At 45.9% G+C, this 22,994-nt stretch overlaps 1 protein-coding gene across 10 annotated transcripts in view; it reads left to right on the top strand.

The window, feature by feature from the left end:
• Positions 1-2,550: 2,550 nt before the first annotated feature.
• The window catches only part of myo9aa (myosin IXAa), a 152,055-nt gene continuing 131,611 nt past the window's right edge, over positions 2,551-22,994 (top strand). For 9 of the 10 annotated variants that reach the window (XM_042316443.1, XM_042316447.1, XM_042316448.1 and 6 more), the window contains exon 1: positions 2,552-3,549. In XM_042316443.1, the coding sequence (XP_042172377.1) occupies positions 2,656-3,549 (894 nt within the window). In that variant the 5' untranslated portion in view covers positions 2,552-2,655. Of the gene's footprint in view, positions 3,550-22,994 lie in introns of all 10 variants that reach the window. The other variant, XM_042316442.1, reaches the window with a different exon arrangement.

The raw sequence follows: 22,994 nt of genomic DNA, 5'->3' as shown, positions 1-22,994 counted from the left end.
TCTGCCCAAACAATGCATTTTGATTAACAACAAAAAGTTTACATTCAAATGGTTCGACATACAGGAGGGCGTGACTGTACGCCCAGTTTCAATTACATCAAATCAAATGTTGTTTGTCACATGCGCCGAATACCACAGGTGTAGACCTTACAGTGAAATGCTTACTTACAAGCCCTTAACCAACAATGCATTTTTAAGAAAAGTAAAACTTTTTTTTAAATTACAAGAAAAATAGAAAAATTACAAATAATTAAGGAGCAACAAAAATAACAGTAGCGAGGCTACGTACAGAGTCAACGTGCGGGGGCAATGGTTAGTCGAGGTAATATGTAGGTAGAGGTAAAAGAGATATGCATGGATGATAAACCGAGAGTAGCAGCAGTGTAAAAATGAGGGTGGGGGCAATGCAAATAGTCTTGGTAGCCATTTGATTAGATGTTCAGGAGTCTTGTGGCTGTTAAGAAGCCTTTTGGACCTAGACTTGACACTGTGGTACCTCGTTGTCGTGCCGCAGCAGAGAAAAACCGTCTGATTAGGGTGGCTGGAGTCTTTGCCAATCTTTTTTAGGCCTTCCTCTGACACCGCCTGGTATAGAGGTCCTGGATGGCAGGAAGCTTGGCCCCAGTGATGTACTGGGCCGTACGCACTACCCTCTGTAGTGCCTTTCGGTCGGAGGCTGAGTAGTTGCCGTACCAGGATGCTCTCGATGTTGCAGCTGTAGACATTTTTGAGGATCTGAGGACCCATGCCAAATATTTTCAGTCTCCTGAGGGGAATAGGCGTTGTCGTGCCCTCTTCACGACTGTCTTGGTGTGTTTGGACTAGAGGTCGGAACCGTTCCGTATTTTATCTAACGGGTGGCATCCATTAGTCTAAATATTCCTGTTACATTGCACAACCTTCAATGTTATGTCATAATTATGTAACATTCTGGCAAATTAGGCGGCCCAAACAGTTGCATACACACTGACTCTGCGTGCAATGAACGCAAGAGAAGTGACACAATTTCACCTGGTTAATATTGCCTGCTAACCTTGATTTCTTTTAGCTAAATATTTAAAAAAATATATACTTCTGTGTATTGATTTTAAGAAAGGCATTGATGTTTATGGTTAGGTACACATTGGAGCAACGATACGCACCGCATCGATTATATGCAACGTAGGACATGCTAGATAAACTAGTAATATCATCAACCATGTGTAGTTAACTAGTGAATATGATTGATTGCTTTTTGTAAGTTAAGTTTAATGCTAGCTAGCAACTTACCTTGGCTTCTACTGCATTCACGTAACCAGCAGGCTCCTCGTGGAGTGCAACGTAATCAGGTGGTTAGACTAGTTAACTGTAAGGTTGCAAGATTGAATCCCCGAGCTCATAAGGTAAAAATCTGTCGTTCTGCCCCTGAACAGGCAGTTAACCCACCGTTCCTAGGCCGTCATTGAAAATAAGAATGTGTTCTTATCTGACTTGCCTCGTTAAATAAAGGTGTATATATATTTATTTGACACCTTTTTATTTAATTTTTAAATCAGCCAAATCGGTGTCAAGAAATACCGATTTCCGATTGTTATGAGAACTTGAAATCGGCCCTAATTAATCACCCATTCCGATTAATCGGCCGACCTCTAGTTTGGACCATGGTAGTTTGTTGGTGATGTGGACACCAAGGAACTAGAAGCTCTCAACCTGCCCCAATACAGCCCCGTTGATGAGAATGGGGGCGTACTCGGTCCTCCTTTTCCTGTAGTCCACAATCATCTCCTTTGTCTTGGTCACGTTGAGGGAGAGGTTATTATCCTGGCACCACAATGCCAGGTCTCTGACCACCTCCCTGTAGGCTGTCTCATCATTGGCTTATGCAAAACAAATTACACAACACTAGTGAATACCTGAATGTCTATGCCACCTTTGTAGTTGTGTACACTCTGTGTGAGGTATTGTGGATGGTTTCTGTTTCAGTATAGTCTCCAGGGGAATGAGCTGTATACAGGAGAGAGGAGCCCAGACAATGGAGGGCTTAGTGGTTTGTACATACACACACACAAAGACTAATGCTACGTTTATACCAATTTTTAGGCCATTTATATGGTCCATCCTTCAATCAAATGTATTTTATAAAGCCTTTTTACATAAGTAGTTGTCACAAAGTGTTGATGAGTTTAGGACAGTCCAGTGAGTCAGAGACAAAACATCTGTCCTTCTCATAATGCTCTTCTCTTCTCTCTGTGGACACCAGTCACCCCATCAGTACTTTTGGGTGTATATTAAGGTTTTGAATGGTGTTATTGTGTGTTCAGTGAAGAAGCTGGCAGCTGCTAGTCTTGGCATGGGGATGGACTGCTGCTGCTGTGCAGTGTAATCTAGTCGGTCCAGATGCTGTTATCCCTGAATGTTCCTGTCTCTTTATGTTGGCCAGCCAGCTATAAACTCATTTGTACATTTTTCATAGATTACATAATAACATGAAATGCACATTTTGTGGTGGATTCAGTGAATGATTTACGGTGTTGACCTCTCTGTGTGTTGTCTTGTCATCTCCAACCCTCTCTTTCTCTGTCTCCTCCAGCGGTGATGTCTTGAGGCAGTCTCCCATCCGGCCTAGTGAAGGACGTGCGAGGTCAAGTGACTGCTAATGGGAACCCCCGTGACACCATGAGTGCTCGTGATGGCGGCCACGGCGGCGGGATCGGTGGCGTGGGCACGCTGGGCAGGCGAGGACGCTACGAGGACTCGGAGTTCACCCTGCGCATCTATCCGGGCTCCCTGGCCGAGGGCACCATTTACTGCCCCGTCAGCGCCCGCAAAAGCACCACGGCCGCCGAGGCCATCGAGCGCTGCCTGGAGCGCCTGCGTCTGGACCGTGACCGCTGCTACGTGCTAGCCGAGGTCAAGGAATTTGGCGGGGAAGAATGGATCCTGAACCCCAGCGACTGCCCCGTCCAACGGATGATGCTGTGGCCCCGCGGGGCTCTGGAGCAGCGCTCGTGCTCGGGCGGCGGGGAGGACTACCGCTTCCTGCTGCGGCAGAAGAATCTGGATGGCTCCATCCACTATGGCGGCAGCCTGCAGATGTGGCTGCGTGTGACCGAGGAGCGCCGGCGCATGACGGAGCGTGGCCTGTTGCCACAGGAGGAGGTCAGGGGTGACCACGCCGACTTGTGCTGCCTGCCGGAGCTCACCGAGCGCTCGCTGCTGGACAACCTACGCTCGCGCTTCCGCCAGGAGAGGATTTACACCTACGTAGGCAGCATCCTCATCGTCATTAACCCCTTCCAGTTCCTCCCCATCTATAACCCTAAGTACGTCAAGATGTACGACAACCACGCTCTGGGTGACCTGGAGCCGCACATATACGCCGTGGCGGATGTGGCCTACCACGCCATGCTGCAGCGGCGGAGGAACCAGTGTATCGTCATCTCTGGAGAGAGCGGCTCGGGAAAGACCCAGAGCACCAACTTCCTGATTCACCACCTGACCGCCCTCAGCCAGAAGGGATTCGCCAGTGGGGTGGAGCAGATCATTCTGGGGGCGGGGCCAGTGTTGGAGGTAAGGACACCCGTGCAATAAAAATCCTTTGGAATTTGTAACAGTGATGGTTATTTTGTCGCTGAGTTTTCTGGTGCTATTTTCCTCTCATGGATACAAAATGAGCCAAAATGCTTTTGTGCTGTTTGTGTCAGCCAGTCTACAGTGCTGTTTGTGTCAGCCAGTCTACAGTGCTGTTTGTGTCAGCCAGTCTACAGTGCTGTTTGTGTCAGCCAGTCTACAGTGCTGGTTGTGTCAGCCAGTCTACAGTGCTGGTTGTGTCAGCCAGTCTACAGTGCTGGTTGTGTCAGCCAGTCTACAGTGCTGGTTGTGTCAGCCAGTCTACAGTGCTGGTTGTGTCAGCCAGTCTACAGTGCTGGTTGTGTCAGCCAGTCTACAGTGCTGGTTGTGTCAGCCAGTCTACAGTGCTGGTTGTGTCAGCCTATGAACTATGTGTAGTGTAGTTTGTACAGCAGCTGTGGTTGATGGTGCAATAAAAACAGTTTCCAGTAATGAAGAAACCGTTGCTCTATGATCAATCTGGTTTGTACCTGATAGACGGGATGAGCTGTGTGTTCAGACTCTGTTGTCTTGTACCTAATAGATGGGATGAGCTGTGTGTTCTTATGCAACAGTGTATGGCCCCAGCTGTCCCTGTGGTCAGAGTTCTACTGCTCTATAGAAGGCTTTATTGCAGTTTTCATCCAGCTGTGCAGGGATTATATTGTACACAGAGGAGCTTGTTCCTCTGCCCACAGCAGCTTCTGCATGGCTACAGTTGTACCTTCTTGTTTCACTGTTTCCCCCTTGTTTTTGGATACCAGACCGGAACGCAAAGCAACATCCAAGGTTGTCAATACATAATATCAATCAAATATTCAATCAAAATACATTCTGAACCTGTTGAGATGGGCGGCAACTGTCCTTCCTTCCAAGCTCTAACTCAAAATGAGTTGTTTATTACTGAGTTGTGCTACCTTTGTCAGAGGCGTAGGTTGTCTGAATAACAAGCCCTGTAGGTTATTTTGGGGCACCCTCTATTTCTGAACATTCCAGAGGGATTTACAGGCCCCAGAAAGTACCCCCCTGCCCACATCCTCTGTCGTTCATCTGTATGTCACACAACACCTGAACCTTATTTCACCAGAATACCCTGGCAACTACAGCCACACAGCCTGGCAACTATCGTCTTTTTTCCGTCTCGGTGGTTCGCCGTCTGACCACAGTCTGTTTACAGTAGCTTGGGTTTCATTGAACGTGGGAGTGTACACATTCCTTATGACATTCCTTGAGGAGGACTTCAGAGTGGCACCACACTCATACTGTGTGACTGAGGAGTATATTGTTTTCGGTGGCTTTGGAAAGTGTACAGTTTTAGTGTTCTGAACTAATTATAAGAACTGGACAAGCAGGTGTTTTGGTCAACCCTGACCCTGATTGGTGTACAGTACTTACTTGCCTCGCTCTATATGAGAATATTAACACCTATACTGTAGGCCTATTACAAGTCAAGTGTTTGAGGGAGAACTATTCCTGTAGATTCATCCAGCCGTACTGTTAAACCGGTGTCTGAAAGCCAAGTGTATGAAATGACAGAACGTGACCAACATCAAGGGGTTCTATTTTTTTTTACAGCCTCTCAGAAACACCATTTGCAGTGCCTGTCTCCACTCTGGACAGCTAATGTGTGTGTCTCCAGTCTGGACAGCTAATGTGCCTGTCTCCACTCTGGACAGCTAATGTGCCTGTCTCCACTCTGGACAGCTAATGTGTGTGTCTCCACTCTGGACAGCTAATGTGCCTGTCTCCACTCTGGACAGCTAATGTGTGTGTCTCCACTCTGGACAGCTAATGTGCCTGTCTCCACTCTGGACAGCTAATGTGCCTGTCTTCACTCTGGACAGCTAATGTGTGTCTCCACTCTGGACAGCTAATGTGCCTGTCTCCACTCTGGACAGCTAATGTGCCTGTCTCCACTCTGGACAGCTAATGTGCCTGTCTCCACTCTGGACAGCTAATGTGCCTGTCTCCACTCTGGACAGCTAATGTGTGTGTCTCCACTCTGGACAGCTACAGCTAATGTGTGTGTCCCCACTGTGTGTGTGCTCCACTCTGGACAGCTAGCTGTGCCTGTCTCCACTCTGGACAGCTAATGTGTGTGTCTCCACTCTGGACAGCTAATGTGTGTGTCTCCACTCTGGACTGCTAATGTGTGTGTCTCCACTCTGGACTGCTAATGTGTGTGTCTCCACTCTGGACTGCTAATGTGTGTGTCTCCACTCTGGACAGCTAATGTGTGTGTCTCCACTCTGGACAGCTAATGTGTGTGTCTCCACTCTGGACAGCTAATGTGTGTGTCTCCACTCTGGACAGCTAATGTGTAAGCCCTGTGGGTTAATCTCTAACAAGCTGGCACAATTGAGTGGTTTTTGAGGGCGGAGGTGCAGCATTTAATTGTTTGCACAGTGAGATTGTGTATCTGCCCTTTACTGATTAGTAATGCTAGGGCCCAGGACAGGGGGACTAAGGGAACTAGGAGAGGGGGACTAAGGGAACTAGGAGAGGGGGACTAAGGGAACTAGGAGAGGGAACTAAGGGAACTAGGGGGGGTCTAAGGGAACTAGGAGAGGGGGCTAAGGGAACTAGGAGAGGGGGACCAAGGGAACTAGGAGAGGGGGACCAAGGGAACTAGGAGAGGGGGACCAAGGGAACTAGGAGAGGGGGGTTACCAAGGGAACTAGGAGAGGGGGACCAAGGGAACTAGGAGAGGGGGACCAAGGGAACTAGGAGAGGGGGACCAAGGGAACTAGGAGAGGGGGACCAAGGGAACTAGGAGAGGGGGACCAAGGGGAAACTAGGAGAGGGGGACCAAGGGAACTAAGGGAAAGGGAACTAGGAGAGGGGACCAAGGGAAACTAGGAGAGGGGGGGACCAAGGGGGGAAAGGGAACTAGGAGAGGGGGACCAAGGGAAACTAGGAGAGGGGGACCAAGGGGGGAAACTAGGAGAGGGGGACCAAGGGGAACCAAGGGAACTAGAGGGGGGACCAAGGGAACTAGGAGAGGGGACCAAGGGAACTAGGAGAGGGGGACCAAGGGAACTAGGAGAGGGGGACCAAGGGGAAGGGGGACTAAGGGAACTAGGAGGGGGGGACCAAGGGAACTAGGAGAGGGGGACCAAGGGAACTAGGAGAGGGGGACCAAGGGAACTAGGAGAGGGGGACCAAGGGAACTAGGAGAGGGGGACCAAGGGGAAACTAGGAGAGGGGGACCAAGGGAAACTAGGAGAGGGGGACCAAGGGAAACTAGGAGAGGGGGACCAAGGGAAACTAGGAGAGGGGGAACTAGGGCCTAGTCCAGTCCACTCTATAGCGGACTCGTACCAATATTGATGTCTTCCTTTCCTCGTCTCCTTTGCTCATGATCACTGACCATGGAACTGGCCCCAACCTTGGAGATGGAACACATCTCACCCCAACAGTCTAACCTTGGAGATGGAACACATCTCACCCCGACAGTCTAACCTTGGAGATGGAACACACCTCACCCCAACAGTCTAACCTTGGAGATGGAACACACCTCACCCCGACAGTCTAACCTTGGAGATGGCACACACCTCACCCCGACAGTCTAACCTTGGAGATGGCCACACCTCACCCCGACAGTCTAACCTTGGAGATGGCACACACCTCACCCCGACAGTCTAACCTTGAGATGTCTTCCTTTCCCCGACAGTCTAACCTTTGCTCATGGATCACTCACCATGGAACTGGCTCCCAACCTTGGAGATGGAACACATCTCACCCCAACAGTCTAATCTTGGAGATGGAACACATCTCACCCCGACAGTCTAACCTTGGAGATGGCACACACCTCACCCCGGCAGTCTAATCTTGGAGATGGAACACATCTCACCCCGGCAGTCTAATCTTGGAGATGGAACACATCTCACCCCGACAGTCTAACCTTGGATCACTCAAAAAAGGGACCGTGGCTTTAAGAGGTATAGGGAAGTAGCAGTGTGAACTCTGTTTAAATCAAGAATCTATTCATCCAAGGTGCATTTCTAAGCGCTAGTTGTGTGGAACAGAATCCTGCTTCCCTCTAATATTCTTAACAGAGCTTTTAAGACTGCTGTTAAGGTTGAATTAAGACACTGGGAGTGTCTCCATTCCATACTCATCTCTCCTCGCCTCTTTCTCAAAACCTATTGGAGCAGAAGGTCAGAGGGGAGGGACCTCTGGCTTTCTCATCCAATGAGTTTTAAGGAGGAGGTGGGGAGTCTGCAATAGAGATCTTCCTGTCTTTTCATTCCTCTCTCCCTCCCTTTGATGGTACATTACCTTCACTTGACTCCCACTCAAACATGGGGAGGGGGGCTGGGTCGGCTACCATTTCACTCCTGAGAGAACAATGTGCTACTGGTCTTTACGCTAATGTCAGAGCCCCCTGACTAGCTAGCTAGCTAACACACGTCTATCCTTTGGTTCAGCTGTCAAGCACTATTCAGGCAGCCAGTATGTACATATATCCAGTGACATAGCCATTCAGTTGGACCTACAACAGAGACTATAGATTAGTGTTACCTGTCAAACCACTAGTTTACCTCCATTAACTCTAGGCTCAAGGTCAACATTTGCGAATGTAGAAATCCATAATGAGAATATAGCAACATACCTGCTAGCATTGTTCTGACAGATGTGATTTATGATGCACAGTATTCTCTTGGCTCTAGCCTTGAGATAGTATGAGACACTCCCTTCAAGCATATAGCTCATGCGCTAAATAAATGCCTACCACAAATAGTAACGTTATGGAGGCTGTTTAAGCTAATGGCTCATTAGCGCACTACATTTGCTAATGGCCATAAATGGTTGAAGCGATTCAATAGTTTATCATTGAGCTTTGTTGAAGTGGTCGCACTGCTTATTAAACACAGCGGATAAGGTTGGATAAGCAGGATACCAGGCTGTATCACTAACGGCCGTGATTGGGAGTCCCATAGGGTGGCGCACAATTGGCCCAGCGTCGTCCGGGTTTGGCTGGGGTAGGCCGTCATTGTAAATAAGAATTTGTTCTTAACTGACTTGCCTAGTTAAATAAAGGTTAAATAAATAAACATATTTCCTTCTGGGGATTTCTATATTACTGTTGCAGAACCAAAGCTGAGCACACACTCATTTTCCAATGGCTGTCAGTTGAGAAGCTCACCCTGGGGCCACTGGCACAGACAGGATGTTAACGCTTGATGGAAGATATCACTTACGAGAGGCTTTACTCTGTTTGGAGCTCTGCCAACACCAACACTTAGTTGTTAACTCCTGACATGCCCTGTCTCTCAAGTGCTCAAATTAATCAAGCTTTGGATTGATTGAGATGAATAGTGAGACTCAAGCTGCCATCAGCCAGGTGCATGTCTCTGGCAACTACTGAGTGGTACGGTCATGTTTCTAGGTCGCGTACTGCTGTGAGTAGTGTGTCGGGATCACTGAAGGATGACAATGAATGTGGGATGTAGATTGTAGAGGTTGACCGATTAATCGGAATGGCCGATTTAATTAGGGTAGATTTCAAGTTTTCATAACAATTGGAAATCAGTATTTTTGGACACCGATTTGGCTGATTTTTATTTTTTTTAAACTTTTAATTTAAAAATATATATTTTTTACACCTTTTATTCAATCTTTATTTAACTAGGCAAGTCCGTTAAGAACACATTCTTATTTTCAATGACGGCCTAGGAACAGTGGGTTAACTGCCTTGTTCAGGGGCAGAACGACAGATTTTTACCTTGTCAGCTCGGGAATTCAATCTTGCAACCTTACAGTTAACTAGTCCAACGCTCTAACCACCTGATTACATTGCACTCCACGAGGAGACTGCCTGTTACGTGAATGCAGTAAGCCAAGGTAAGTTGCTAGCTAGCATTAAACTTATCTTATAAAAAAACAATCATTCAATCATAATCACTAGTTAACTACACATGGTTGGTGATATTACTAGTTTATCTAGCGTGTCCTGCGTTGCATATAAATGATGCAGTGCGTATCGTTGCTCCAATGTGTACCTAACCATAAACATCAATGCCTTTCTTAAAATCAATACACAGAAGTATATATTTTTAAACCTGCATATTTAGATAAATTAAATCCAGGTTAGCAGGCAATATTAACCAGGTGAAATTGTGTCACTTCTCTTGCGTTCATTGCACGCAGAGTCAGTGTATACGCAACAGTTTGGGACGCCTAATTTGCCAGAATTGTACGTAATTATGACATAATATTGAAGGTTGTGCAATGTAACAGCAATATTTAGACTTATGGGTGCCACCCGTTAGATAAAATAAGGAACGGTTCCGTATTTCACTGAAAGAATAAACGTCTTGTTTTCGAGATGATAGTTTCCGGATTCGACCATATTAATGACCTAAGGCTTGTATTTCAGTGTGTTATTATGTTATAATGAAGTCTTTGATTTGATAGCAGTCTGACTGAGCGGTGGTAGGCACCAGCAGGCTCGTAAGCATTAATTCAAACAGCACTTTCGTGCGAATTGCCAGCAGCTCTTCGCAATGCTTCAAGCATTGCACTGTTTATGACTTCAAGTCTATCAACTCCCGAGATGAGGCTGGTGTAACCGATGTGAAATGGCTAGCTAGTTAGCGGGGTGCACGCTAATAGCGTTTCAAACGTCACTCGCTCTGAGACTTGGAGTGGTTGTTCCCCTTGCTCTGCAACGCTATTTCGAGAGTGGCTGTCGTCGATGTGTTCCTGGTTCGAGCCCAGGTAGGAGCGAGGAGAGGGACGGAAGGTATACTGTTACACTGGCAATACTAAAGTGCCTATAAGAACATCCAATAGTCAAAGGTTAATGAAATACCAATCGTATAGTGAGAAATAGTCCTATAACTACAAACTAAAACTTCTTACCTGGGAATATTGAAGACTCATGTTAAAAGGAACCACCAGCTTTCATATGTTCTCATGTTCTGAGCAAGGAACTTAAACGTTAGCTTTCTTACATGGCACATATTGCACTTTTACTTTCTTCTCCAACACTTTGTTTTTGCATTATTTAAACCAAATTGAACATGTTTCATTATTTATTTGAGGCTAAATTGATTTTATTGATGTATTATATTAAGTCCAAATAAGTGTTCATTCAGTATTGTTGTAATTGTCATTATTACAAATAGATATATTTTTTAATCGGCCGATTTTAATCGGTATCCGCTTTTTTTGGTCCCCCAATAATCGGTATCGTCGTTGAAAAATCATAATCGGTCGACCTCTAGTAGATTGTTCCATCTTTCCCCTTCTGTCCTCCCCTAATGGTTCCATCTTTTCCCTCCTGTCCTCCTCTAATGGTTCCATCTTTCACCTCCTGTCCTCCTCTAATGGTTCCATCTTTCACCTCCTGTCCTCCTCTAATGGTTCCATCTTTCACCTCCTGTCCTCCTCTAATGGTTCCATCTTTCACCTCCTGTCCTCCTCTAATGGTTCCATCTTTCCCCTCCTGTCCTCCTCTAATGGTTCCATCTTTCCCCTCCTGTCCTCTAATGGTTCCATCTTTCTCCTCCTGTCCTCCTCTAATGGTTCCATCTTTCTCCTCCTGTCCTCCTCTAATGGTTCCATCTTTCTCCTCCTGTCCTCCTCTAATTCTTTCTCCTCCTGTCCTCCCATCTAATGGTTCCATCTTTCTCCTCCTGTCCTCCTCTAATGGTTCCATCTTTCTCCTCCTGTCCTCCTCTAATGGTTCCATCTTTCTCCTCCTGTCCTCCTCTAATGGTTCCATCTTTCTCCTCCTGTCCTCCTCTAATGGTTCCATCTTTCTCCTCCTCCTCTAATGGTTCCATCTTTCTCCTCCTGTCCTCCTCTAATGGTTCCATCTTTCCCTCCTGTTCCTCCTCTAATGGTTCCATCTTTCTCCTCCTGTCCTCCTCTAATGGTTCCATCTTTCTCCTCCTGTCCTCCTCTAATGGTTCCATCTTTCTCCTCCTGTCCTCCTCTAATGGTTCCATCTTTCTCCTCCTGTCCTCCTCTAATGGTTCCATCTTTCTCCTCCTGTCCTCCTCTAATGGTTCCATCTTTCTCCTCCTGTCCTCCTCTAATGGTTCCATCTTTCTCCTCCTGTCCTCCTCTAATGGTTCCATCTTTCTCCTCCTGTCCTCCTCTAATGGTTCCATCTTTCTCCTCCTGTCCTCCTCTAATGGTTCCATCTTTCTCCTCCTGTCCTCCTCTAATGGTTCCATCTTTCTCCTCCTGTCCTCCTCTAATGGTTCCATCTTTCTCCTCCTGTCCTCCTCTAATGGTTCCATCTTTCTCCTCCTGTCCTCCTCTATCCATCTGGCACCTAGCTGCTGTCCATAATTTCCGAACATTGTTTACATTTCTTTCCTAGATACAGCAGAACCTTATGTGGACAAGATGTTTAGCATTGGCAACTTGAACTACATTGGAATCCACCTCAGAACAACCAAGCTGTTCCACTTCCTCAAAACTACTGCTCATCAGTAATGACAGGTCAGTTCAGGAAACCAGTGTATTGTCTTGGAGATAACTGACCTGTTTGTCAAACGCTCAATGTAGTGGTTTTCCTCACACACACTATAGTCAACGTGACATGTACAAGCAGAGTGCAAACAGTCTTGACAGATTGATAGGTCAGCTCATGCTCCCGGCCCTGCGCTCTGGGAGGGAAAGGGTGGGCAGATTGCAGAGATAAGGGCCAGATAGGATGGGCCAGATAGGACAAGCCCGTTGACTTGTTCAGCTCTAGCCTGTAGACAGACCTTCCTGGCTGCATAACTACCACTCCAATCCAGATGGAGTGTCTGTTAAAGACCCCCCCCCCCACGTTGAAGATATGTTAGACCCATGGTTGTTGGGATGTTGGTTTAGAGATGGTTTACCGAATACGGTTAATACCATGTTTAGTATTAGTTAGCCGGGTTTAGTATTAGTTAGCCAGGTTTAGTATTAATCAAACGTCATTATAAACTAAGCTACGACAACAATGACACATTGATCATTTACATTTTGTTTTACAACATTTTCACCAACAGAATACTTTTTCTACCTGTCCAAGACAATTGGCCTGCGGTCAAGATGAGATTTTATCCCGCAATTAAAAAGCCATCATAATAAAAGACAGCTGTGGGAACATGGCATCAATTTGAGATAAACAAGAAAGCCTATATGTCACTTCAGTGAAGGGTAGGGAGTATAGAGGGTAGGGAGTAGTATAGAGGGTAGGGAGTATAGATGAATTAAGGATGACACATATTAATCACACGTTTTCTAGCACTTCAAAAAATAATCTCTCATAGGAAAAAGACTAGTTCTGGGCTACCTGTAGATGTGAGTGGAGACAGCTGGCTTCCCTGGGAGCGAGTCAGGAGCAGGCAGAGTCCAGGGTGACTTATGCTGCTCTTTCTGTGGTTGCCTCATCATTGTCTGCCTTTGAAGAATAAGGAGCTGTCACAGGGCCTTAGTGTGGGAGCAGCTGGGGGCTACACTGGAGCCCACTTCAAGGCTCCTGGTACTGCTGTTAGTGTGGGAGCAGCTGGGGACTACACTGGAGCCTGCTTCAAGGCTCCTGGTACTGCTGTTAGTGTGGGAGCAGCTGGGGGCTACACTGGAGCCTGCTTCAAGGCTCCTGGTACTGCTGTTAGTGTGGGAGCAGCTGGGGGCTACACTGGAGCCTGCTTCAAGGCTCCTGGTACTGCTGTTAGTGTGGGAGCAGCTGGGGGCTACACTGGAGCCCGCTTCAAGGTTCCTGGTACTGCTGTTAGTGTGGGAGCAGCTGGGGGCTACACTGGAGCCCACTTCAAGGCTCCTGGTACTGCTGTTAGTGTGTGTGCGTGCACAGCTTCCTCTAATTTGCATACACGCCCACACACACACACACACACAGATCAACTCTGTGAGGGCTCCCGAGTGGCGCAGAGTTCTAAGGCACAGCATCTCAGTGCTAGAGGCGTCACTACGGACGCTGGTTAGATTCCAGGCTGTATCACAACTGACCGTGATTGGGAGTCCCATAGGGCGGTGCACAATTGGCCCTGCGTCGTCTGTAATTGGCCCGGGGGTAGGCCGTCATTGGCCCGGGGGTAGGCCGTCATTGGCCCGGGGGTAGGCCGTCATTGGCCCGGGGGTAGGCCGTCATTGGCCCGGGGGTAGGCAGTCATTGTAAATAAGAATGTGTTCTTATCTGACTTGCCTGGTTAAAGAAAAGAATAATAAAAAACTCCTTCCACATGGCTTAGTGACGTAACAAAACCGTTAATTAGATCTGAAGATGTTTTATAGTCTGGTTGCCTTTTTAGCTTCTTCTCTCCATCAGTGCGGAGCCTGCAGTGTGAGCTAGTGGTTGGAGAATAGGATGGTGACCAGGAGATATATGGTTTGAAATCCAGGTCAGACACAGTTAGTAAGTAGACCCACACTCACCGCTGAGGAATCGGGATAATGCAACTTGCTTTGATTGAAATGTGGCCTACTTTGCAGACTGTTCCCTCTAAAACATGGATTCAAGAAAATGATCTCTGTAGAAGACAACCGACTAGTTACTGTCTGTGGATGGAGCTGCTGTAAGGAGTCTGGAGGGTCAGGCTAGTTACTGTCTGGATGGAGCTGCTGTAAGGAGTCTGGAGGGTCAGGCTAGTTACTGTCTGGATGGAGCTGCTGTAAGGAGTCTGGAGGGTCAGGCTAGTTACTGTCTGGATGGAGCTGCTGTAAGGAGTCTGGAGGGTCAGGCTAGTTACTGTCTGGATGGAGCTGGAGCTGTCTGGATGGAGCTGCTGTAAGGGAGTCTGGAGGGTCAGGAGTCTGGAGGGTCAGGCTAGTTACTGTCTGGATGGAGCTGCTGTAAGGAGTCTGGAGGGTCAGGCTAGTTACTGTCTGGATGGAGCTGCTGTAGGAGTCTGGAGGGTCAGGCTGTTACTGTCTGTGGATGGAGTCTGGAGGGGAGGGTCAGGCTAGTTACTGTCTGTGGATGGAGCTGCTGTAAGGAGTCTGGAGGGTCAGGCTAGTTACTGTCTGTGGATGGAGCTGCTGTAAGGAGTCTGGAGGGTCAGGCTAGTTACTGTCTGTGGATGGAGCTGCTGTGGGAGTCTGGAGGGTCAGGCTAGTTACTGTCTGGATGGAGCTGCTGTAAGGAGTCTGGAGGGTCTGTTACTGTCTGGATGGAGCTGCTGTAGGAGTCTGGAGGGTCAGGCTAGTTACTGTCTGGATGGAGCTGCTGTAAGGAGTCTGGAGGGTCAGGCTAGTTACTGTCTGTGGATGGAGCTGCTGTGAAGGAGTCTGGAGGGTCAGGCTAGTTACTGTCTGTGGATGGAGCTGCTGTAGGAGTCTGGAGGGTCAGGCTAGTTACTGTCTGTGGATGGAGGAGTCTGTGAGGCTGGCTAGTTACTGTCTGTGGATGGAGCTGCTGTAGGGAGTGTGGAGGGTCTGGCTAGTTACTGTCTGTGGATGGAGCTGCTGTGAGGAGTCTGGAGGGTCTGGCTAGTTACTGTCTGTGGATGGAGCTGCTGTAAGGAGGGTTAGGCTAGTTACTGTCTGTGGATGGAGCTGCTGTAAGGAGTCTGGAGGGTCAGGCTAGTTTCTGTCTGTGGATGGAGCTGCTGTAATGATTATTTGGCCCAATTCTACATGCTACTATTGTACTCCCCCTTACGACATGTACAGCCAACAGAAACACTCCTGGAGTGAGTCGGCCCAGGTCAGCAGCTTCTCCTCTCTGCGCTATCCCTCATCACTACCCTGCTCTCTCTCACACACACACACACACACACACACACACACACACACACACACACACACACACACACACACACACACACACACAGCACATGTAATACCAACCCCCCTAGCCCTGTAATGCTCTGCAGGATTAGGGCTGTACTGTATGTCTCCCTCCACACAGGGTGGGGTCAGCAGCAGACATGGGAGAGGGTGGGGGCATTACTGTCCACTGGAAGGGGTTGTTTTTCATTCCCCTTGGCAACAGAAAGACCAGACAGATAGGGATCCATTGAGCTCTTGGCTTTCTAGTGTAGAATCTGGTGTGTCCGTTTTGTTTGTGTGAAACCAAATCACCCTGTGTGTGTGTGTGTCGAGAGGGTGTGTGTTGAGGCCCTGGGGTGTGTGCGTGTGTGCTCGTGCGAGGTTTCACAAGGTATTGTAACTGTAGTCCTACAGTATTGACTGGTTGACTAAACAGTCAGCAAATACAGGCTCACTTCCAGTTTCTCCTAACATTGTATAGATGACAGAAAAGGCTGAAGGTGTGATTATACTCCCACTCTCCTGTGTTATTCTCTCACCCCATTAGGTTGCTGGTGTGACTGGTTCTGTGTCAGACATTCTAGTAGTTCTAGTTGTCTGCCTCATTAAGATCATATACATGTCAGAGATGATCCACTTCAGGAAATAAACAAGCTAAATAGATTCAATCCCTGTGGTTGTAATTAGTGCTGTTTCGAGAAAAAAATGAACATTTTCTGTTTTTTTCAACCAATCGATTGGTAGAAATGTTAAAACGTGTATTTTTCCATATATAGACACACTATACAGTGCATTTGGAAAGTATTCAGACCCCTTGACTTTTTCCACATTTTGTTAAGTTACAGCCTTTTTCTAAACTGTATTCAATTACAGTTTTTCCTAATCAATCTACACACAATACCCCATAATGACTAAGTGAAAAAAACTGTTTTTTAGAACATTTTGCAAATGTATAAAAAAAATACAAATCTGCGTGCCAGTTATGGTTCATATATGCACATGTTCATGGAACAGTTTCATTACATGTACAAACAACCTCTTTGTATCTCAAAATCATTGTCATGTGGTTAATCAAAAATCAATCTAAATTAAAATGGTGCGATGACCTTAAGTATATGAAGCCAACAAATATGAAGCCTAATATGAAGCCTGCAAATATGAAGCCCGACATTGTGTAAAATATTCTGGGCCCTCAGTTTCCAGTGGGACAGACACAGCTGTAGGCTATTTGCACAAGGGATAATAAGTAATCATGTCGGCCTATTTTATTAGAGCGTTACATTTTTGCACTTTCATGCTGAGTAGTTATCGAAGCGAGCTGGAATACATTGAGGAACTATTGTCATTCTCAGTGGATGTAAAAACATATGTTGTTTGCTGGCTGTTTGAGGTGAAGAAAACATTACTTTGAGAAGCTCCACAGCTCATTAGTGGTGGTGGTGCATTAAGCCAATCAGAAATACTGTCAGATCCCCAAATGGGCACATTCATATGCATTGGTGTAAAAATACTTGAATGTACTGTTTGAGTAGTTTTTTGGGGTATCTGTACTTCACTTTACTTATATTTTTTTACTACTTTTACTTACATTCCTTAAGAAAATATTGTAATTTTTACTCCATACATTTTACTTGACACCCAAAAGTCAATTTTGACTGCTTAGCAGGACAGGAAAATAGTCAAATTCACACACTTATCAACCGAACATCCCTGGCCTCTGATCTGGCTTACTCACTAAACACAAATACTTTGTTTGTAAATGATGTCTGAGTGTTGGAGTGTTGGAGTGTTGGAGTGTTGGAGTGTCGGAGTGTGCCCCTGGATTTCAGTAAATAAAAAAAACAAGAACATTGTGCCTTCTGGTTTGCTTAAATAAGGAATTTGATACGATTTTTACTTTTGCTACTTAAATATATTTTAAACCAAAACTTTTACTCAATTAGTATTTCACTGGGTGACTTTTATTTGAGCCATTTTCTCTTAAGATAACTTTGAGTAAAGTAAAGTTAACTGTTGGGTAATTTTCCCACCACTGTTTATATGCCTACATTTGCGCCCAGGCCAGGTAGCCATAGGCTACTTCGATGAGTAATCAGGTCAGGTAGCCATAGGCTACTTCGATGAGTAATCAGGCCAGGTAGCCATAGGCTACTTCGATGAGTAATCAGGCCAGGTAGCCATAGGCTACTTCGATGAGTAATCAGGCCAGGTAGCCATAGGCTACTTCGATGAGTAATCAGGCCAGGTAGCCATAGGCTACTTCGATGAGTAATCAGGCCAGGTAGCCATAGGCTACTTCGATGAGTAATCAGGCCAGGTAGCCATAGGCTACTTCGATGAGTAATCAGGCCAGGTAGCCATAGGCTACTTCGATGAGTAATCAGGCCAGGTAGCCATAGGCTACTTCGATGAGTAATCAGGCCAGGTAGCCATAGGCTACTTCGATGAGTAATCAGGTGCGTGTCCTTACTCAACATTGACAGGATCGCTCCAAACAAAAGACAATGACTAAACTCGTAAAATGGAATGAAATGAACCTAAACGTGTTTCTCACAAGGGTAGCATAGGTTGTGCACTCGGCAAACAACGTGTCCACTCCGACAACGAGAACGGTAAAAGACTGTAAAATAATAATATATTAAATGCATGAACAGAGAAGACTGTAACCAAACAAACATTGTAGATTAGAAAATATAGGAATTAATGGTAAATGTACTACTGGTGATATATGTGATGGGGAAATTAAAGGAAATGATGAAACAATGAATAGGCACAAATTGGCGGGAGAAGGGCATTCTGGAGCCAGATGTGCATTTTAGCCACACTCCCCTTCTTCCTGGACTGCGTCATCCCCACGGCCTCCACAATGGATTAGTTCACTGAGATCGGAGCGAATAAGACAGGTGTCTCATGTGCCATTAATAAAACATATGTGTATATATATTTGCTACTGCTCAACAACAACAACAAAATGACCAATCGACTAATTGGGTCAGCCCTACTTGTAATGTAAAGATGATGACGAAGTGAGATGATAAACTGCTCAATTATAGTGGGCTGGAAACGGCCCTACTTACTGTGATGGTGTTCGTCATTAAAATAGGCTCCAATCCGAGAACACTGGGTTATGGGAAAACGTTATATGCTTCTGTACCGGGCATGTTTTAAACAGGGGACGTCCTGATTTGGCTCTCGTGAAAGGAAGACGTATACATACCAGGAACTATTTTCAACAGGAGGCTCTGTGTTGGGCCTCCCATTTGAATAATTGTAGTAATAACAGTGTGTACTGTGAATGAGTTCTACGGTTCAATCCTTTTCCATCACCTTGATATGGGGTGGTTAGGGGCAGCCCCCTTGCCACAGTAACTACAGGTCATGTTATGATATATAAGGTTAAGTATAATCCTTGTTAACTGTGAAAGATGACCAGAGTCCTGTGAGCTGTAGAATAGATGCAGTACAGGATATGGTAGTATGTAATGGATCAACCTGTTAAGAACACATGTATCTCTTCCTCTGCAGGAATGCTGTTTACATAGACCAGCCTCATTAGAACGGCTGTGGTGATCTGAGCTCCTCTCTGTCTGAGCTCCACACACCTCTGTCCTCCCTTTTACACAGGCTGCATTCTGCTCATATACGTGTGTGCATCGCACCAGCCTCAACTCCTAAATAAAGCTTCATTCCAACCATGCGCGCACACACACACTATATTACTAGTCATCTTCTAAAGTGTTCTCAGAAGTCCTATTACTATACATGTAGTGTACATGCCAGTGCACTAACCTGTATCCCCCCCCCCAAAAAGACTGAGCTGTCGTGAAATTGAACGATTTGCTTCAACCAATTGGCGTCTAGGTAGAGGAATGCTAACCAACTACCCTCTGTTTCTTCTCAACACTCCTTATCTCCCCCAGGCAGAGCCAAGCACAGTTTCTCTCATAGACACTGTATAGGGTTGTAATGGAAGGCTGGCCTGATGCAGCGCTAGCTAGCTGAGCTAGCTAGCTGGAGGGACGGTTCGCTACAGTACATGTTGTTCCATCCTGGTCCTACTTTGCAGTCCTGTGTGATTTTGTATGTGCTTGTACTGTACATGACACCACAAATAAAGTTCCCTCAGGTTAAATAAAGTTCCCTCAGGTTAAATAAAGTTTCCCTCCGGTTAAATAAAGTTTCCCTCCGGTTAAATAAAGTTTCCCTCCGGTTAAATAAAGTTTCCCTCCGGTTAAATAAAGTTTCCCTCAGGTTAAATAAAGTTCCCTCAGGTTAAATAAAGTTCCCTCATGTTAAATAAAGTTTCCCTCAGAAGTTCCCGCTGAAAAAAGGAAAAAAAGCGTTCATAGTGGATCGACGCTCACTGCTGCTTCTCCCATTGGATCAAAGGGCTGCAGCCAGGTCAACGTTCAGTCAGACATTTTGTCTCTACGTCAGATCCAAGTATGGACAGGGCCAGAGTGAATACTTGGTGAGTCCGGTCCCCTTACTAAATCAAAGGAAGGGATGCTCCAACTAGACTCTTGAGTTCATCTGCTGCCAGACCCTCCCAAAACATCTCCAGGTCAACATCCTGTCTGTGTGACTGGGGGCGTATTGTATTTGGTTTACACAGTGCAGGTGGTGGACCGACTAATAACTTCTGTATTAGTCTGGAGAGAAACAATGCATTGTCCTTGATCTGCTCTGGTTACTCACATTTTCCTGCAACTATTTCTAATTGACGTCAAGATGATGCACAAACCATTTGTTCAGGGGACCTTTTCTGGAGACAAAGACCACTCAAACAATACCATATCTGTTATAGCATTCACTTGCTCAGCAGTCTGTGCAGAAACGTATCCTAATCTCTGAACAGGCATAGCATTCACTTGCTCAGAAGTCTGTGCAGAAACATATCCTAATCTCTGAACAGGCATAGCATTAGCTGCCCAGGCTGATGCTAGTGTGCCGGGTCTGTCTCCTGTCACAGTACTAAAGGCTACCAGTTGGTTAGGCAGTGGCAGATGCTGTTGGTGTGTCCAATCAGTGGCAGATGCTGTTGGTGTGTCCAATCAGTGGCAGCCCAACAAATGTGCTTGTGTTTGTGCGGCATCAAAAAGCCTCTTTATTTAAGGGGAGGCAGGTGAGAGTCCTCAGATGCCACGTCAGCAACACAGTGTAGCCAGCACCTGCTGTCTGCATTCACTAGCTGCCCCGGCCCACACCTGGGCCTTTGTCAGTGTGGCTAGAGATAGATTTATGGCATAGTCTTGATAGATATATGGAATAGTCTTGTTAGATATATGGGAGAATAGATGTATGGAATAGACTTGATAGATAAATGGGAGAATAGATGTTTGGAATAGACTTGATAGATATATGGGAGAATAGATGTATGAAATAGACTTGATAGATAAATGGGAGAATAGATGTATGGAATAGACTTGATAGATAAATGGGAGAATAGATGTATGGAATAGGCTTGATAGATAAATGGGAGAATAGATGTATGGAATAGACTTGATAGATAAATGGGAGAATAGATGTTTGGAATAGACTTGATAGATAAATGGGAGAATAGATGTATGGAATAGACTTGATAGATAAATGGGAGAATAGATGTATGGAATAGACTTGATAGATAAATGGGAGAATAGATGTATGGAATAGACTTGATAGATAAATGGGAGAATAGATGTATGGAATAGACTTGATAGATAAATGGGAGAATAGATGTATGGAATAGTTTGGAACAGAAAAGTGTGTCAACTCTGTCAGATTTCTATCTGTAGAAATAGTCACTGTTCTCTAATTATCATCCTTAATCATAATAGCCGTCTACCAGGATTTCTGGAAAACCACGTCATTAATTGAAAGTTCCAGGAATTTTGCAACTCTACCCATCACCCATAAATGGGTTTAAAGTGGAATCGACAGTGTTTTAGCAACATGAAATCTTATTCAAATCTGTTCCTATAAACCCCCAGGAAGAATATGACTGCTTTATATATATATATATTTTTTTTTTTCAAGTGCACACTTAAATATGGTCATTTTCACGTTTTCATACTTTGACTGTTTGGGAATTACGTACATTAAGGCAATTGAACATTGTATAGCAATATATTGTGGGAATGCACACTGCAGTAAATAAAACCTAATAAAAACATCTGTCTTGGCCAGGACCTGACTCTACACAGATCGGTGTACCTTAGCCAATCAGAGCTACATTAGGCCTATATGCAAATAAGCAATTTTCCACACGGGCCTGCCATCATTCACTTTGAACTGGACTGTGTTTACAGGCAGTAGGGCCTGCCATCATTCACTTTGAACTGGACTGTGTTTACAGGCAGTAGGGCCTGCCATCATTCACTTTGAACTGGACTGTGTTTACAGGCAGTAGGGCCTGCCATCATTCACTTTGAACTGGACTGTGTGTTTACAGGCAGTAGGGCCTGCCATCATTCACTTTGAACTGGACTGTGTTTACAGGCAGTAGGGCCTGCCATCATTCACTATGAACAGGACTGTGTTTACAGGCAGTAGGGCCTGCCATCATTCACTTTGAACTGGACTGTGTTTACAGGCAGTAGGGCCTGCCATCATTCACTTTGAACAGGACTGTGTTTATACAGGCAGGAGGGCCTGCCATCATTCACTTTGAACTGGACTGTGTGTTTACTGGCAGTAGGGCCTGACATCATTCACTTTGAACTGGACTGTGTGTTTACTTTGAACTGGACTGTGTGTTTACAGGCAGTAGGGCCTGCCATCATTCACATTGAACTGAACTGTGTGTTTACAGGCAGTAGGGCCTGCCATCATTCACTTTGAACTGAACTGTGTGTTTACTGGCAGTAGGGCCTGCCATCATTCACTTTGAACTAGACTGTGTGTTTACAGGCAGTAGGGCCTGCCATCATTCACTTTGAACTGGACTGTGTGTTTACAGGCAGTAGGGCCTGCCATCATTCACTTTGAACTGGACTGTGTGTTTACAGGCAGTAGGGCCTGACATCGTTCACGTTGAACTAGACTGTGTGTTTACAGGCAGTAGGGCCTGACATCGTTCACGTTGAACTAGACTGTGTGTTTACAGGCTGTAGGGCCTGCCATCATTCACTTTGAACTGGACTGTATGTTTACAGGCTGTAGGGCCTGTTATCATTCACTTTGAACTGGACTGTGTGTTTACAGGCAGTAGGGCCTGCCATCATTCACTTTGAACTGGACTGTGTGTTTACAGGCAGTAGGGCCTGTCATCATTCACTTTGAACTGGACTGTGTGTTTACAGGTAGTAGGGCCTGACATCATTCACTTTGAACTGGACTGTGTGTTTACAGGCAGTAGGGCCTGCCATCATTCACGTTGAACTGGACTGTGTGTTTACAGGCAGTAGGGCCTGACATCATTCACTTTGAACTGAACTGTATGTTTACAGGCTGTAGGGCCTGTCATCATTCACTATGAACTGGACTGTGTGTTTACAGGCAGTAGGGCCTGCCATCATTCACTATGAACTGGACTGTGTGTTTACAGGCAGTAGGGCCTGACATCATTCACTATGAACTGGACTGTGTGTTTACAGGCAGTAGGGCCTGACATCGTTCACGTTGAACTGGACTGTGTGTTTACTTTGAACTGGACTGTGTGTTTACAGGCAGTAGGGCCTGCCATCATTCACTTTGAACTGGAC

The sequence above is a fragment of the Oncorhynchus tshawytscha genome, unplaced genomic scaffold, assembly GCF_018296145.1.
Source record: "Oncorhynchus tshawytscha isolate Ot180627B unplaced genomic scaffold, Otsh_v2.0 Un_contig_3401_pilon_pilon, whole genome shotgun sequence".
Taxonomy (NCBI): domain Eukaryota; kingdom Metazoa; phylum Chordata; class Actinopteri; order Salmoniformes; family Salmonidae; genus Oncorhynchus; species Oncorhynchus tshawytscha.
This window is presented reverse-complemented; position numbering and strand designations above follow the sequence as displayed.